Source organism: Cetorhinus maximus, chromosome 8 (genome assembly GCF_964194155.1).
Source record: "Cetorhinus maximus chromosome 8, sCetMax3.hap1.1, whole genome shotgun sequence".
Lineage (NCBI taxonomy): Eukaryota > Metazoa > Chordata > Chondrichthyes > Lamniformes > Cetorhinidae > Cetorhinus > Cetorhinus maximus.
The window spans coordinates 142,752,109-142,769,412 of NC_135886.1; the positions used below are offsets into that span (position 1 = coordinate 142,752,109).

The 17,304-nt window shown below is 44.1% G+C and overlaps 1 protein-coding gene across 1 annotated transcript in view; it reads right to left on the reverse strand.

The window, feature by feature from the left end:
- Positions 1-1,004: 1,004 nt before the first annotated feature.
- Positions 1,005-17,304, reverse strand: part of LOC144684015 (tripeptidyl-peptidase 2-like) — a 111,020-nt gene continuing 94,720 nt past the window's right edge. Inside the window, 5 exon segments of the mRNA XM_078547706.1 lie at positions 1,005-1,269; positions 3,530-3,649; positions 7,536-7,746; positions 10,166-10,296; positions 15,952-16,039. Of these exon segments, the coding sequence (XP_078403832.1) occupies positions 1,180-1,269; positions 3,530-3,649; positions 7,536-7,746; positions 10,166-10,296; positions 15,952-16,039 (640 nt within the window). The 3' untranslated portion in view covers positions 1,005-1,179.

The following is a 17,304-nucleotide window of genomic DNA, read 5'->3' on the forward strand; positions in this document are numbered from 1 at the left end:
TTACAAAACCAAGGCAGTTAAGATGAAATGAAGACACAGAGTGGCCATACAAGAAAGACTTGCATTTATATAGCACCTTTCATGATCACTGGATGCCTCAAAGTGCTTTACAGCCAAATAAGTACTTTTGAAGTGTAAACATTATTGTAATGTAGGAAACCAATTTGCACACAGCACCTCTCATAAACAGCAGTGTAATATTAACCAGATAATCTGTTTTTGTGATGTTGATTGAGGGATAAATATTGTCCAGGGCACCAGGGAGAACTCCCCTGCTCCTTTTCAAAATAATGCCGAGAGATCTTTTACAGTCACCTGAGGAGGAGGAGGAGGATGGGGCCACGGTTTAATGTCTCATCCAAAATCAGCACCTCCAACTCCCTCACTACCACACTAGAGTATTCACCTTGAATCTTGTGCTCAAATCCTGAAGTGAGACTTGAACCCGGAACCTGTGAACTCAGAGGTGAAAGGGCTACTGACTGAGCCACAGATGAAGTACAAATTTAAATAATCTAATTGAATGGCAGAACAGACTTGGGGAACAGAAAGACATCCTGTTCTCACCCATGTCTCAGTGCTGCCGCCTTTTCTAAAATCCCACTTTCTCCAGCGACCAGCAAGGAGAGCCGAGTTGCTGCATTTTACCCACTGTAAGAGGGTGTCAGACATGTCACTGCCTCAGAGGAGCCGCATCTTTGGATAAATTAAAATAGGATGGTGTGATCTCAGCACGCAAAGGTGTTCACTAACTCCAACTCAGCTGCAAGGAGGAGCAAAGCTGGGGGAAATATATTGGGATTGAAGGCAGAACGTGAACCCTGCAGTATTGTCCAAGAGGGCCGTGGGAACCTTTGGGGAGAACGTTTTAGATGGGCCCCTCATTTTTTTTTATATATATATATATATATCAGGCACAGAATGCAAAACGGCTCCGGCTAAGTCTGTGATGCTGCAAGAGAATGCCAAAGCACTTGAAAAAGAAACCCGAGGACTTCGTAATATTGCAGATATAAAATGTTGTATTGTGGTAGGATTCCGCAGAAGTCTTGCCAACGTTTAAAAAAAAAAGACAAACAAAAATAGAGCAAACACAAAGCCCAACCCAATGATCAGAAAGGCTTTTCCTATATAAATCCCGATTAAAAATGCACACGGATATTCATTTCACTGAGGAAGTTAGAACGGGACATATTCTGGGGGATACATCACTAGGAGGGAGTTCTCACAGGAACAGGCACAGTGCTCCCAACCGAGGGTCTTCATCAGCTGCAAAAGAAGAAAGAATTATCCCGGCTGACACAACAGTTATCTCTTAACTCAGCAGCAACACTTCTGATCAAGCTGAATCAACTAACACAGGCCAAACATTCAAGCTCCCAAAGACCCATCTTAAAAACTACACTTAAATCTGACAGCGCCGTCTCGTGTGAAATTCCAGTTCTTCATCAATTAAGCTTATGTACCGAGGGCTAGAAACATGACAAAATAATATGAAAGCAGATAAAGATGTATTTCTGTAGAGCACCACGTCACATTTCAGAAACACTGCAGTGTTTCACAGGCAAGGAAATAACTTCGAAGTGCAGCCACTAACATTAATTCAGCAAACACAGTGGCTGATTAGCAGGAACTGTGTACCGAGGCGGTGGTCAAGGAACATACATGAATATACTACTTGAGAAAACTAAAATCCTTTTGAGTTTTTTTTTTATTCTTTCAAGGGATGTGGGCGTCGCTGGCTAGGCCAGCATTTATTGCCCATCCCTAATTGCCCTTGTTCCAAGGGCACTTAAGAGTCAATCCCATTGCTGGGTAGATCCCATAATCATGGAACTCTTCTATATGGCTGCAACTGAGTGCGCTACTCTTTTTGGATGTCTCGCCTGGTACTGTTACCTTAGGAAGTTAGGACTCGTTAAGGGTATGAAAGTTATTGAATCAGGCAGATGGGGTATTTGAGGAGTAGATCCTTCTTGAAGAATTTTGATGAAAGTAAAGTGGAGCATGAACAATGAGAATCACCCCTTGTCTCACTATTACTGCTGGCTGCATTCAGGGAAAAGGCTGCAATCCCTCTGATGCAGGACATATCCGCTCCTGAACTTGTTTGTGCCCATCTCTATAAGAACTTTTAATAGGAGTTGGATGTAAGGGCAAGGATTGGAACTCAGGATGGGACTCACTGACTGATTATTTTAATGCATTGGATAGTTTGTCAAGACATATTTTAATTAAAGTTAGATCTCTTGCGATAGGGTAATTTCCTTTCTCTTACTGGTTATTAATCATTTACATGTAATTTCTGAATGTAAGAGCAATGTAACATTTCTTTATGGACAGTAAAGTAAAATTGAAAAGAAATTAAAATCAGCACATTCCCGATGAGATAAAAGCCAGTGAATCATGTCACGCTGCACCCCAGGAACATTCCCTTTCCCCCCCCACCCGACACGCACCATCTCTGCCCGCACAGAATCATAGAATGGCAGGAAGAGGGCATTCGGCCCATTGTATCTGCGCCATTTCTCTATAAGAGAAACTCTGCCTGTCCCACCCATTCCCAGTGGCCCAACAATTTTTTCTTCTCTCCAGATAATTATCCAATTCCCTTTGGAAAACCATGAATCAAACTGCCTCCAAAACACTCTCAAGGCAGTGCATGCACGCTAGATCCTAATCGTTCAGAACGTTAAAAATAGTTTTTCCTCACGTCGCCTGTGGTTCTTTTGCCAATTACTTAATCACTTCAAATTGGTGTCCTCTGGTGTCCCACTAATGGGAGGTTTCTCCCCGTCTACTCTGTCCAGATGCCTCGTGTATTTGAAAACCTTTCGAACATCCACTCTTCCTCACACTGCTTCTCCTCCTGCACTCCCCACACAAATTCCTCTCTGCCCCACACCAACTCCTCTCCCACCCCCCTCCTCAAAAAAAAAACCCCCTCTACCCAGCGCAAAAACCACACCCCCACAGAAACGCCTCTCCGGAAGCTCTTTCCCACCTCCCTTACAAACACATTTCCCACCCCCCACAAACTCCTCTCTCCCCCCCACCCACCCCAAATCCCTTGCATTTATTGATAAAACTCATGTTATTTTGTTACATTTCCAAACTCTTCCTAGGATCTCATTATTTTAAATTTGTTGGCAGTAACTTTGACTTTTGTCGATAGTGTAAAACGTGGCGACAGGTTGGATTAGTCGCCCATTATATTTCTCTCCCCAATTTTTGTTTTTAAAGGCCTCAACAGAAGTGTAAATTAGGAGGGATATGAATGACCTTTATTGTGCTGTCTCTCTTGGGTCAACCTAAGCCTAGTCTCCCCTGGGATAAGTGGTCTCAGCTTCTTCAGCCTTCTCACAATGCAGGGTCTCATTACCTTGCTCAGTTACAGCGATAGTTTATGGCACTTTGTGGAGAGATGGAGAATAAACTTTTAAAATTATGGCAATTGTGGTTGTGACACATAAAGGCAGCCTGGGTCTCACGATCTTGGTTCACGTGTGAAAAAGGATAGTTAACGAACCTGAATGCAATTGTTCCAGTTTTCTTGACACGGTTTATTCTCAACAATTTTTGCAGCAAACTTCAAAGCACGTCCAAATGTTTGCTTCACCAAGGCATGTTTGTACGCAAATGTTAATGCCTAATGACAGACACACACACACACACATAAATGAGTACCAAGAAAACACCAGCACTATTTCACAAAGCCCACAAGACTGGGGTGCCCTCCTTCTCAAATTTTGTTCTTCTCTATTCACAGCCAGTGAAGTGCTTCTGAAGTGCAGTTACCGTTATAATGCACAGCAAGCTCTCACAAAAAAGGAATGAAATAAATGACCAGATAATCTGTTCCTTTGTGATGTAGGGTGAGGGGTAATTATTGGCCAGGACACTGTGGAAAACTCCCCTGCTCTTCTTTCAAATAATGCCATCTGATCTTTTTCTTTTAAAAAGACTTGGATGGGATGTGGGCGTTGCTGGCACCAACAATTTTTTTGCCCATCCCTAATTGCCCATGAACTGAGCGGCTTGCCAGACCGTTTCAGAGGGCAGTTAAGAGTCAACCACATTGTTGTGGGTCTGGAGTCACATGTAGGCCAGACCAGGTAAGGACAGAAGATTTCCTTCCCTAAAGGGCATTAGTGAACCAGATGGGTTTTTACAACAATCGACGGTAGTTGTCACGGTTACCGTTAGTGTGACTAGCTTTCAATTCCAGCTTTATTAATTGAATTTAAATTCCACAAGCTGCAATGGTGGGATTTGAACCCATGTCCCTACAGCATTAGCCTGGGCCTCTGGTTTAATAGTCCTGTGACATTACCATTATGCCACCTTCTCTCCCCCCACCCCATCCCACCAAATCTTTTACAGCCCTTTTCAGTCACCTGCTGGGACCAATGTGTTCACGATTTACACAAACAATTTGGACTCAGGGATCAGAAATATAATTTCAAATTGTGTGGACGATACCAAATTGGTGGTGGTGGAGGGGTGGGGTTGGGGGTAGTTAACTAATGACAAAATTGTGCATTGTGGTAGGGAGAATGTCACAAGCTGCTTGGACAATAAATCTAAATGGGGTAGAGGAGCAAAGAGATCTAGGGGTACACATTCACAAACTGCTACAAGTAGCAGTGCAGGTTAGCAAGGCCATAAAAAGCAACCAAACCATTTGGATTCATTGCTAGAGGAATAGAATTGAAAAGCAGAGAATTTATGTTATAGAACCCTAATTAGATCATGCTTGGAGTACTGAGATTTGTTTTTATTCAGTCACGGTATGCGGGCTTCACCAGCTGGGCCAGCATTTATTGCCTATCCCTAGTTGCCCTTGAGAAGGTGGTGGTGAGCTGCCTTCTTGAACCACTGCAGTCCTTGTGGTGTAGGTACACCCACAGTGCTGTTAGGAAGGGAGTTCCAGGATTTGGATCCAGTGACAGTGAAGGAACGGTGATATATTTCCAAGTCAGGATGGTGAGCGGCTTGGAGCGGTATTTCCAGGTGGCAGTATTCCCATGTATCCATTGTCTTTGTCCTTCTAGATGGTAGTGGTCGTGGGTTTGGAAGGTGCTGTCAAAGGAGTCTTGGTGAGTTCCTGCAGTGCATCTTGTAGATGGTGCACACTGCAGCCACTGTGCGTTGGTGCTGGGGGGAGTGAATGTTTATGGATGTGGTGCCAATCAAGCGGGCTGCTTTGTCCTGGACGGAGTCAAGCTTCTTGAGCGTTGTGGGAGCTATTCCATCCTACTCCTGACTTGTGCCTTGTAGATGGTGGACAGGCTTTGGGAAGTCAGGAGATGAGTTACTCGCCACACGATTCCTAACCTTTGACCTGCTCTTGTAGCCACAGTTTTTATATGGCTAGTCCAGTTCAGTTTCTGGTCAATGGTAACCCCCAGGATGTTGAAAGTGGGGGATTCAGTGTTGCTAATGCCATTGAGTATCAAGGGGCGATGGTTGGATTCTCTCTTGTTGGATATGGTCATTGCCTGATAGTCATGTGGTGCGAATGTTACTTGCCACTTGTCAGCCCAAGCCTGGATATTGTCTAGATCTTGCTACATTTGGACATGGACTGCTTCAGTATCTGAGGAGTCGCGAATGGTGCTGAACATTGTGCAATCATCAGCCAACATCCCCACTTCTGACCTTATGATGAAAGGTCATTGATGAAGCAGCTGAAGATGGTTGGGCTGAGGATACTACCCTGAGGAACTCCTGCAGTGATGTTCTGGAGCGGAGATGACTGACCTCCAACAACCACAACCATCTTCCTTTGTGCTAGGTATGACCCCAATCAGTGGAGAGTTCCCCCTGATTCCCATTGACTCCAATTTTGCTAGGGCTCTTTGATGCCACACTGGGTCAACTTGATGTCAAGGGCAGTCACTCTCACCTCACCTCGGGAGTTCAGCTCTTATGTCCACGTTTGAACCAAGGCTGTAATTAGGTCAGGAGGTGAGTGGCCCTGGCAGAGCCCAAACTGGGCGTCAGTGAACAGGTTATTGCTAAGCAAGTGCCGCTTGATAGCACTGCTGATGACCCCTTCCATTACTTTACCGATGATCGAGAGTAGACATTGATGGGTTGGTAATTGGCTGGGTTGGATTTGTCCTGCTTTTTGTGTACGGGTCATACCTAGGCAATTTTCCACATAGCCGGGTAGATGCCAGTATTGTAGCTGTACTGAACAGCTTGATCTCTGTATTATAAAAAAATATTTGGAGACGCTGGAGAATTGCCAAAAAGATTCACAAAGGTAATACCAGAACAGGGAGGATATAATTATCAGATTGAACAGGCTGAGGCTCTTTTTTTCTGGAAAAGACTGAGGGGCTATCCAATAGATGTCCTTAGGATTATGAAAGCATCTGATGGAGTAGGCACTGAAATGTTTCCATTTATAGGCGGGACCGGAACTAGGGGTCATAAAGTTAAGACAGTCACTAATAAATTCAATAGGCTCTTGCAGAGAAACTTCTTTACTCCCGAGTGTTGAGGGCATGGAGTATCTGAAGTGAATGTAACAGATGAATTTAAGGGGAAGCTGGATAAGCATATGAGGGGGAAAGTGATAGGAGGATCTATCAATAGGGTGAGATGAAATAGAGTAGTGCGGGGTGCTTGTGAATAACATGAACACTGGCATACACCAGCTCGGCTGAATGGCCTGTTTCTGCATTGTACACTTGATGCAGCTCTCAATATTTTCAGCACAATACATCAATCATTAACAATGTCTGCAAAATAAATGAGCAATATTGATGTTACAGGAGGCAGAATCACATGTACCAATGCACTCAGGGCAGACTAATGTATGAGATGCAATTTATCAGGAAGATATATGAACATTCAACTAATGTCAGCAGCATGAAATCGCCTCAGGATTAAAACCAAATTGCAGTCAGAGCCTGTGCGCCTCATCCTGAGCAGTTATCCCAATTTTGCATCGGTCTGTCTGATGTGCAGGAAAGATTCTGATAAACAACTTGTCATGTAGTGCCAACAGAAAACACTCCTGGCACCCAAAGAAGCAATGTGTTGCTAGGGTAACCCAGCACACGTATAGAGGAATAATCAGTGTTGTGACAGGAACCCAGAATTCACTGCAAGTCAAGAAACAGCCCAACAGCTCCTGAACAAAATTAAAGTACCAATGTTCTTTCTCATTAAACCTGAACAAAGTGCAGGGTACTGGAACTGTGCAACTCCCTCCCCAAGGCGACCGTGAAAGCTAGGGGGACAATTAGAATTTTCAAGACAGTGATCACAGGTGTTTTTTGTTAGGTCAGGGTAACCGGGAAATGTGGAGCAAAGACAGGTAAAATGGGGTTTGCGGTATGGATCAGTATCTGATAAGAGTGGCAGAACAGGCTTGAGGGACTGAATGGTCTATTCTTGTTCCTCATGTTCAGTTCGAGATTGCGATTTTAAACTTGCATGGCCCCGCCAGTATTAAATCGGACATGATGAGGAAGAATGATCTCACCAGTGGTTTGAAGTACTCAATATTTGTAATTTACCTTGCAGTCAGTGAGCTCGATCCACTTCTGGACATCATAAAAAGTGTCTGTCAGGCTCCTGTGGATGCTGTCTGGCTCATTCTCATCGTGACAGACTTGTCTGCATGATGCCACTTCACCTTGCGACTCGAACTGGAGAAGCATATCAGCCAGCGCACACCCCTTCAGGCAGAGGGCATCGATCAGGGCAGACTTCTGCTTTTCCATCTCACTGAAAATAGGAAAATCAGTCCAATCTGTTTATTACTCAGTGAATGGTTTCAAGAGAACTAGGCTATTGACTCAGATGGACATTGGGTATTTTTTTATTTCTGTGATCTTTATCCAGTCCTATACCAGTCTCTTTCACCCATCACCCCCTTTCCTTGCTGATCTACACTGGCTCCCCCTTCAGCAATGCCTGGACTTTAAATTTCTCATCCTCTTGTTTTCAAATCCCTCCATAGCTTCATCGCTCTCTATCTCTGGAACCTCCTGCAGCCCTACAACCTTTAAGATTACTGCATTCCTCCCAATTCTGGCCTCTTGTTCATCCCAATTTCCATTGCTCCACCACTGGCCATGTGTCAGCTGCCTAGGCGCTAAGCTCTGGAATTTCTTCCCTAACCCTCTCCTGTTTTAAGATGCTACTTAAAATCTACCTCTTCAACCGAGCTTTAGGTCTGTCCTAATATCTCCTTATGTGGTTCAGCATCAAATTTTATCTTCCTTTCAATCCTGTGAAGTGCCTTGGGACATTTTACTATGTTAAAAATGTGATATAAATGCAAGTTTTTGTTACTGTAAGAGGTTACTCGCAACACAAGCTGTGGCCAGAACACCAAGCAGACAGCACCTACAATGAGTGCTTTGGACATCTGTGAAGGATACTTGCTATGGTGTGAATCACTGGGTGAGACAATATTCTCCTCAATTCCACAAGTTAAAGAGACAAGCTGACTGGATTCAAAAAGCTAAGCAATTATTACGTAGGCAGACTTAAGTGCGCATAGGAAAATACTACGAGACATAGACTGGGCAGAAACATTGGCAAATGAAGTGCAATGGGCAAAGTATGGAAATCATCTACTCTGAAGAAGAGTCATACGGACTCGAAATGTTAACTCCGTTTTTCTCTCCACAGAAGCTGCCAGACCTGCTGAGCTTTTCCAACATTTTCTGTTTATATTTCAGTTTTCCAGCATCTGCAGTTTTTTGCTTAAATCAAAGTATCATCCTATGGAGGAGTAAAGGAATTTGGGTGCCTGTGTACGCAAGTCACTAAAAGCTAGGGTAGAGGTTCAAAATGTAATCGGAAAGGCTAATCAATGTTAACCTTGATCTCAAGGGCTGTAGAATTCAAAGGGAAGCAAGTGATGCTTCAGTTTTACAGAGCCTTTGGTCAGAATATGTTGGTCTTGGAGGGCGCACAGTGCAGATTCACCAGAATCAGGGCTATAAAAGGGTTAAATTATGAGGACAGGTTGGAGATTCTTAGCTTTGAGATTAGGAAGTTGAGGGGTGATATATGTATTTATGTAGATGTATACCAATCTAAATTATACATACATCTGTATTCGTACATGCACGTATGTGAACGTGGAATGATATCAGCAGTAACATTACTCACAGTGGCTGCACAATAGTGCTGCATAATAATGTTTAACCCATGTAAAAATAACGAAGAGTCATTCTGCTTAAAGTAATGAATACAGCAGGCTGAGAAGGCTCCACAATGGAGACTCAACGGAGAAAGCATACGTCTCCTGATAATTGCATGTCTGAGATCTGCTATATAAAAAATTCAATTTGATGCGGGATTTGTTGTACTTTTATAGGACAAATATAACTGATTGCGAACAAGGCAAATACTATAAAAGCCAATGCCTGGTGAAAAATTTATGAAACTATTTCTTTTCTGCACTAATTCCCTGCAGATGTCACTGTTGTAATAATAACTAGCACACATCTGTTTGTTCAAACACAAGAAGTGAATGGCTTCTAACTTTATATGGAGAAAAAAATGTTGACCTAGCCAGTGACACCCACAAAATAAAAGAGCTGTAGTTACTCAGGTAGGTTTAAAGAGCTGGGTCTATTTATTCTAGATCAGTGCATACTTAAAGGTGACTGATAAAGGTTTAGAAATTTAAGAGCAGGCAGGGTCAGCTATTGGTGTTTGTTTTCAGTTTGGCAGGTTGGGGTGGGCTAGCACATGTAAAAGTAGGAATAGACTGGATGATGGGCAGTATATCTTTTTACAGAGAGCAGTGAGCCTCTGGAACGTGTTGCCAGCTGATCTAGTAGCAGCTGACTGTTGGCATCACCTTCAAGCGGGAGTGGGACTGGGGCAGAAATTGCATCATATAAAAGGTAAATAGGTGAACAGATAAGGAACACCTCTGGGACTGGTTTTGAGAATGACCGGATCGGAGAGGAATTTTACAGAGGTTTCTGCTTGGGATTGGGATTTCTCCTCCGTGTTTGCCTGTCCTAGGAGATTACATGACTGTGAGGGTAGGAGTAAGAAGTGTCCAATTATGATACTCCAGTCATCATGAGCTGTGAGGTAGGCTTGATGCTCACCATTTTGATATATTTGTGCTCTATTTCCTTTGACTGGGGTCCACGCACATATTTTAACTAGGTACCTTTTGATAGTTGCTGCATCTGGTCTTGGGTCGGTCTTCAGTGCCAAATAGGTCACCAGGGCACTTTGATCAACGTGTGAGATAAGCACATCGGCTGCTCGAACAATTTCGTCAAGTCTCTTCATCCTATCCTGAGACAGGAAAACAAAGTTTTAACAGCCTGAGTTCAAATCGCAGTGTGGCAGCCTGAGAATTTGAATCACAGAGTAACAGAATTGTTACAGCGCAAAAGGAAGCCATTCGGCCCATCGAGCTGGCAAGATGGATACAGAATTGGCTTGGTCATAGAAGACAGAGGGTAGCGGTGGAAGGGTGCTTTTCTGAATGGAGAGCTGTGACTAGTGGAGTTCCGCAGGGATCAGTGCTGGGACCTTTGCTGTTTGTAGTATACGTAAATGATTTGGAGGAAAATGTAACTGGGCTAATTAGTAAGTTTGCAGACGACACTAAGGTTGGAGGAGTTGCAGATAGTGAAGAGGATTGTCAAAGGATACAATGGGATATAGATCGGTTGGAGACTTGGGCGGAGAAATGGCAGATGGAGTTTAATCCGGACAAATGAGAGGTAATGCATTTTGGAAGTTCTAATACAGGTAGGAATTATACAGTAAATGGCAGAACCCTTAAGTGCATCAATGGACAGAGGGATCTGGGTGTACAGGTCCACAGGTCACTGAAAGTGGCAACGCAGGTGGATAAGGTAGTCAAGGAAGGCATATGGCATGCTTGCCTTCATCGGCAGGGGTATTGAGTATAAAAGCTGGGAAGTCATGCTGCAACTGTATAGAACCTTGGTTAGGCCACACTTGGAATATTGCGTGCAAGTCTGGTCGCCACATTACAAGGATACGGAGGCGTTGGAAAGGGTGCAGAGGAGGTTTACCAGGATGCTGCCTGGTCTGGAGGTTATTAGCTATGAGGAGAGGTTGGAGAAACTCGGATTGTTCTCACTAGAGCGACGGAGATTGAGGGGCAACTTGATAGAAGTTTACAAAATTATGAGTGGCATGGACAGAGTAGATAGTCAGAAGCTTTTTCCCAGGGTGGAAGAGTCAATTACTAGGGGACATAGATTTAAGGTGAGAGGAGAAAACTATAGAGGAGATGTGCGGGGCAAGTTTTTTACGCAGAGGGTAGTGAGTGTCTGGAATTCACTGCCAGAGGAGGTGGTGGGAGCAGGTACGATAGTGGTGTTTAAGAGGCAGCTTGACAAATACATGAATAGGATGGGAATAGAGGGATCGGATCCCGGAAGTGCAAAATGTTTTAGTTGACGGGCAATATGATCGGCGCAGGCTTGGAGGGCCGAAGGGCCTGTTCCTGTGCTGTACTTTTCTTTGTTTGTGTCTGCACCGGCTCTCCGAATGAGCAATTTACTTAGTGCCATTTCCCTGCCTTCCTCCCGTAACAATTCCGTTTTTAAAGAAATGTGGAATTAAAATAAAACCAGCACCAGTAAAAATCTAACCAGTTCACTGATGTCCCTTTAGAGCCTGATAAGACATTCAGTTGTGTCAAATTGTTACAAAGTAGAAGCAAAAAGCGCACCAGCACACTCTCCAAGCAACAAACAAAAGCTTTGGCAGCAATGCTCACATTCCATTAATGCAACACAGAATCATACAACACAGGAGGAAGCCATTCATCCATCATGTCTGCACCTTTGAAACAGTTATTCCAAGAGCCCTGCTGTCCTGTAAATTTTTCCTTTTCAAGTATTTATCCAATTCTCTTTTGAAAGTTACTAATGAATCTGCTTTCACCGCTCTTTCAGGCAGCGCATGCCAGACTAATAAGTAACCTAGGTTATCGACCCTCTTGCCAGTGAAAGCTGTTTCTCTTAATTCACTCAATCTAAACCCCTCATAATTTTGAACACCTCGATTAAATCTTCCCTTCTCTGCTCCAAGGAGAACAATCCCAGGTTCTCTAGTCTCTCCACCATGGACTCTCTCTCCAAGGGCTTGACATCCTTCCTAAAGTGTGGCACCCAGAATTGGACAATATTCCAGCTAAGACCTAACCAGTGATTTATAAGGGCTTAGCATAAGAAAAAGAAATTGTGCTAATGCACAAAATATACTGGACACAATAACCTTTGGGTTATAGTGGTGGGACAGCAACCCAGAGTTCAAATCCCACCAAGAGCACATGGTGAAACTGAAGCTAACAAAGTGCTAGGCTGGGAATGACCTTGGAAGCTGCTAGGTTATTGATAGAAACCCAACGAGTTCATAATATCAGAATTACCTGGAAAAACTCAGCAGGTCTGGCAGCATCGGTGGAGAAGAAATCAGTTAACGTTTCGAGTCTTCATGACCCTTCGGCAGAACTGAAGCATAGTTAGGAGAAAGGTGAAATATAAGCTGGTTTAAGGTGGGGGGGCGGGGGGGAGAGAGAAGTTGAGGGTGTGGTGATTGTGGAGATAAGCAAGCAGTGATAGGAGCAGATAATCAAAAGATGTCACAGACAAAAGGATCAAAGAGGTGTTGAAGGTGGTGATATTGTCTAAGAAAAGTGCTAATTAAGAATGGAAGACAGGGTACTCAAGGTACAGCTCTAGTGGGGGTGGGGTGGAAAGACTAACAAAGTTTTAGTTTTAGATTTAAAAATAATGGAATTAGGTGGGAAAAGAAGAATCTATATAAATTATTGAAAAAAAAGGGAGGGGGGAGAAACGGGGTGGGGATGGGGGGAGGGGGAGTTTAAGATCTAAAGTTGTTGAATTCAATATTCAGCCCGGAAGGCTGTAAAGTGCCTAGTCGGAAGATGAGGTGCTGTTCCTCCAGTTTGCGTTGGGCTTCACTGGAACAATGCAGCAACGATGGTCTTGCAGCAATTGCTGCATTGTTCCAGTGAAGCCCAACGCAAACTGGAGGAACAGCACCTCATCTTCCGACTAGGCACTTTACAGCCTTCCGGGCTGAATATTGAATTCAACAACTTTAGATCTTAAACTCCCCCTCCCCCCATCCCCACCCCGTTTCTCCCCCCTCCCTTTTTTTTCAATAATTTATATAGATTCTTCTTTTCCCACCTAATTCCATTATTTTTAAATCTAAAACTAAAACTTTGTTAGTCTTTCCACCCCACCCCCACTAGAGCTGTACCTTTAGTGTCCTGTCTTCCATTCTTAATTAGCACTTTTCTTAAGACAATATCACCACCTTCAACACCTCTTTGATCCTTTTGTCTGTGACATCTTTTGATTATCTGCTCCTATCACTGCTTGCTTATCTCCACAATCACCACACCCTCAACTTCTCTCTCCCCCCTCCCCCCCACCTTAAACCAGCTTATATTTCACCTTTCTCCTAACTATGCTTCAGTTCTGCCGAAGGGTCATGAAGACTCGAAACGTTAACTGATTTCTTCTCCACCGATGCTGCCAGACCTGCTGAGTTTTTCCAGGTAATTCTGTTTTTGTTTTGGATTTCCAGCATCTGCAGTAGCTTTTAGCTTTTTGTTTTTATCTCTGAGTTCATAATATCCTTCAGGGAAGAGAAACTGACACCTATACCCGGACTAATCTACACAGAACTCCAGTCACTAATTCTGTCATAGATTATTTGCAAACAAGCAGTTGTAAATAAATCAATTGATGCAGCTTTGTCAGTGTTGTGTTAAATATCACACTTCCCAATACTTCCACAATGAAATATTTGAAAGTATGGCCTCTTAAATCTTGTGTGAAAGGTTTTCTCCTGAAGGAGCACCCTCCCTTTACCCAGGTGCCTACCAGTGGCGACACCAATGCTGCTGCAACCATCCGGCTGGACAAGAAACCCGAGGCAATAAGCTGTGTTCAATAATAACGTGCTCAGCGCCCTCAGATTGGTGCCTCAGTTGAGTGAGCTTTGGCTTGAACCAGTGCTTCATGCGGTCTCTCAATGCACCCTATGACCAACATCAGCAATGCTCAAAGTTCAAAGCTACTGCTTGGCTTTCCAAATAGTGCTTTGAATTATCATTGCCAGAGACTTGCCAAGAAATAGGAATAGCTTTGCTGTAAGAGTGGATTTTGTAATAGAGTCGTCCAAAGCAGCCGAATTGGGAGCACAAACATCGCCCTTTTTCTGCTGACAATGTAGGAACGGAAGACAACATTGGATCAACCCCACTAATAAGCAGTGTTTAATAATGGCACGATAGAAAATATGTTAAGGGCAATTACGCATGGGCGATGAATGCTGGCCTTGCTAGTGCAAACCCATATCCCATGAACGAGTAAAATAAATGTTATGATGTACATCACACAGTAGTCAATCGCTGGGAGGCGTAGAACAGGCCAGCATCAAAGGAGGAATGACAAATTTTGGCTGATATAGTGGGAAAATAAGCCAGGCAAGGTAATTAAGAAAAATAATGGCCCAAACCTCGCTGTCTCATAATCGGAGGAGTCTGAAAGTAAGGCTGAGATGCGCGTTGGAACCCTGTGAAAGTCCTGACGTGCTGATCTACGCGGGAATTGCTCAGAAAGTTTCAACTTCTGATGGGCAATTTCCTTGCTCTCCGCAAGTATCTCCAACTATCAGTTAGAGTTGGAGACTTGGGACAGTTCCAATGTACTTACCTGGATAATTACCCAGGAAACGTAAGGCAGATTAAAACCTAGTCTAACTCCTGAGTAACTGCAGAACTGATTCCCCCCCGTTAACTCGCACTGATCCCCCTTAATCCTCCCTGACCCAACTGCCCCACGATGACCTGACTAATCCACCCCACTCCCCAGCCGCTCCCCAGACCATCGCACTACCCCACCGCCCAGAGCCAACCACCTGCCCCTCCCCACCCCCTCCACCAGACCCGACCAACCCCCTCCACCGGACCCGACCAACCCCCTCCACCGGACCCGACCAACACCCTACCACCCGACTACATCACTGGCCACGCTACCAACCAGCCCTGGCCACCACCCAAGTCACTAACTACTTCCCAGACCTTGTTAATATCTAATAGGGCCTGTTGATAGATGTTAAATACCCAGGAGTCTAAGGTAATAAGGTTATCAGGTGTTGGGTATTGATTAGTTAATTATACTCATGTGTACATAAACAGGAGTCAGTCAGCACTGGGAGGAGGGTGTTGGGGTGGAGAATTAAGCTCTAACACCTTCCCCACCAGTGCTGGCTGGCTCTTCTTTATATACACATCTGAGTATAATTACCTAATCAATACCCAACACCCGTTAACCTGATTACCCTAAACTACTAGTATTTAACAGACCTGACCACTACATCACCCACCTACCACACTATCCACCTGGCACCCTACACACCCACTATCTCACCCATCTGCCACTGCACACATCCTACCCGCCTACCCATTCACTTATTCACCCATTCATTAACATTCATACTGGACCTTTCACCTTACCATACCATACCCTAGCGCCGAAAAAGGAAGCATGCCTCGTCATCCCCGCAACTCGACAGTGCTGCAACAAAGCTCTCTGAGGGATGCTGCGGTCCGCATTTCTGGAGAAGCAGAGCTTGGAAGGTCCCAGAAGAAATGCGGAGCAGCGTTTAAATCGGTAGAATGATGAAGGAATGGGTAATATACGTCCAGATCAGGGTGATTTGTGACTTGGAGGAGAACGTGGACGTGATGATGTTTCCATGCACCTGCTAGGAGTCCAGGACATGGGTTGAGGAGGTCCTGTCTTATTTACATCATCTTAAATATATCCAGGGCTGCAGCTGCTTGAAGTGAACTGGAGGGGGTAAGGGGCGTGTAGGAATTAAGGAGATCGGGAAAGCAACATTAAGTACCAAGGCAAAACACACCTTTCCTGAATTGAGGCTGGAGAGATAAGCAGTATGTACGGGCAAGTGTTTAGGGTACATAGATACCAATTCTTCGTGCAGATCCAATCTGTAAGAGAAGAAAGTATTCACAGTTGATCTGGACACACACAAATCAGTTTGCAAACAGTGCTAACCCAGACTAGGACAGAGCGTCACTGAAAGACTGACAGCTTTTGGTAAAATGGAAATTCAGCAGAAATGATTGAATGTGTGTAGGAAGGGAGCCCTTAAGGAAAGGGGAAATATGGGAAGAAAAGGGAGTGTCTGGATGGTTATCAATTTTAAAGGGGGTGAAAGACCAAATAAAAAAGACTTGCATTTATGTAGCTCTTATCATGACCACCGGATGTCTCAAAATGCTACACAGTCGTGAAGTGCTTTCTTGAAGTGTAATCACTTTTGATTTGGAGGAAGTAATAGCTAATATGTGTTCAACAAACTCCCACAAACAGCAACGTGGTAATGGCCAGATAAACAGCAACGTGATAATGGTGAGGGATAAATATTAGCCAGGACATGCCCTACTATTCTTCGGAATAGTGCCATGGGATCTTTTACATCCACATGAGAAGGCAGATGGGGCCTTGGTTTAAACATCTTATCTGAAAGACAGCACAGCACCTCCGTCAATACCGCACTGGAATGTCAGCCTTGATTTTATGAAGAAACCCTGGAGTGGGATTTGAACCTGGAGTCTTCTGATTCAGAGATGAATGAGTGTGCTACCGACTAAACCACGGCTGTAAAGAGTGAAAGTAACTGAGGATGAAATTAAAGCTTTAAATAACTTCACCCTAAAATGTTGTTTACAGATCAAACCACAGGTCCATGCAGTGGAACAGTTCAAACTTGGTGCAAGACTTAAGAACGGTCAAGGCTGCACTTGCACCGTAGTCACAGGTCTCACAAAAGGTACAGGGAAAAGGGCAGGCAGAATAGGGTAAAGTGAATAGCTCTTGCAGGGAGCCAGCACAGGTGTGAGGGCTGAGTGGTCTCCTTCTTCGTTCTGTCAGGTCTATCCTTACAAAAACTAGCATCTTTCACAACCTCAGGGCCAAAGGATTTTACAGCTAATGATGTATTCTTTGATGTTGTAATGTAGGAAACACCAGGGCCAATTTGCACACAGCAAGCTCCCACAAGCATCAATGTGATGTTATTTTTAAAGTGGCATTTCTTGAGGGATAAATATTATCCTGGACACTGGGAACAGCTCCTTTGCTCATCTTTGAATTATCTCCTGGGATCTTTTCTGTACATCCGAAAGGGCAGTAGGGGACTCGGGTTAATTGCTCATCTGAAAAATGGCACCTCCAACAGTACCGCACTCCC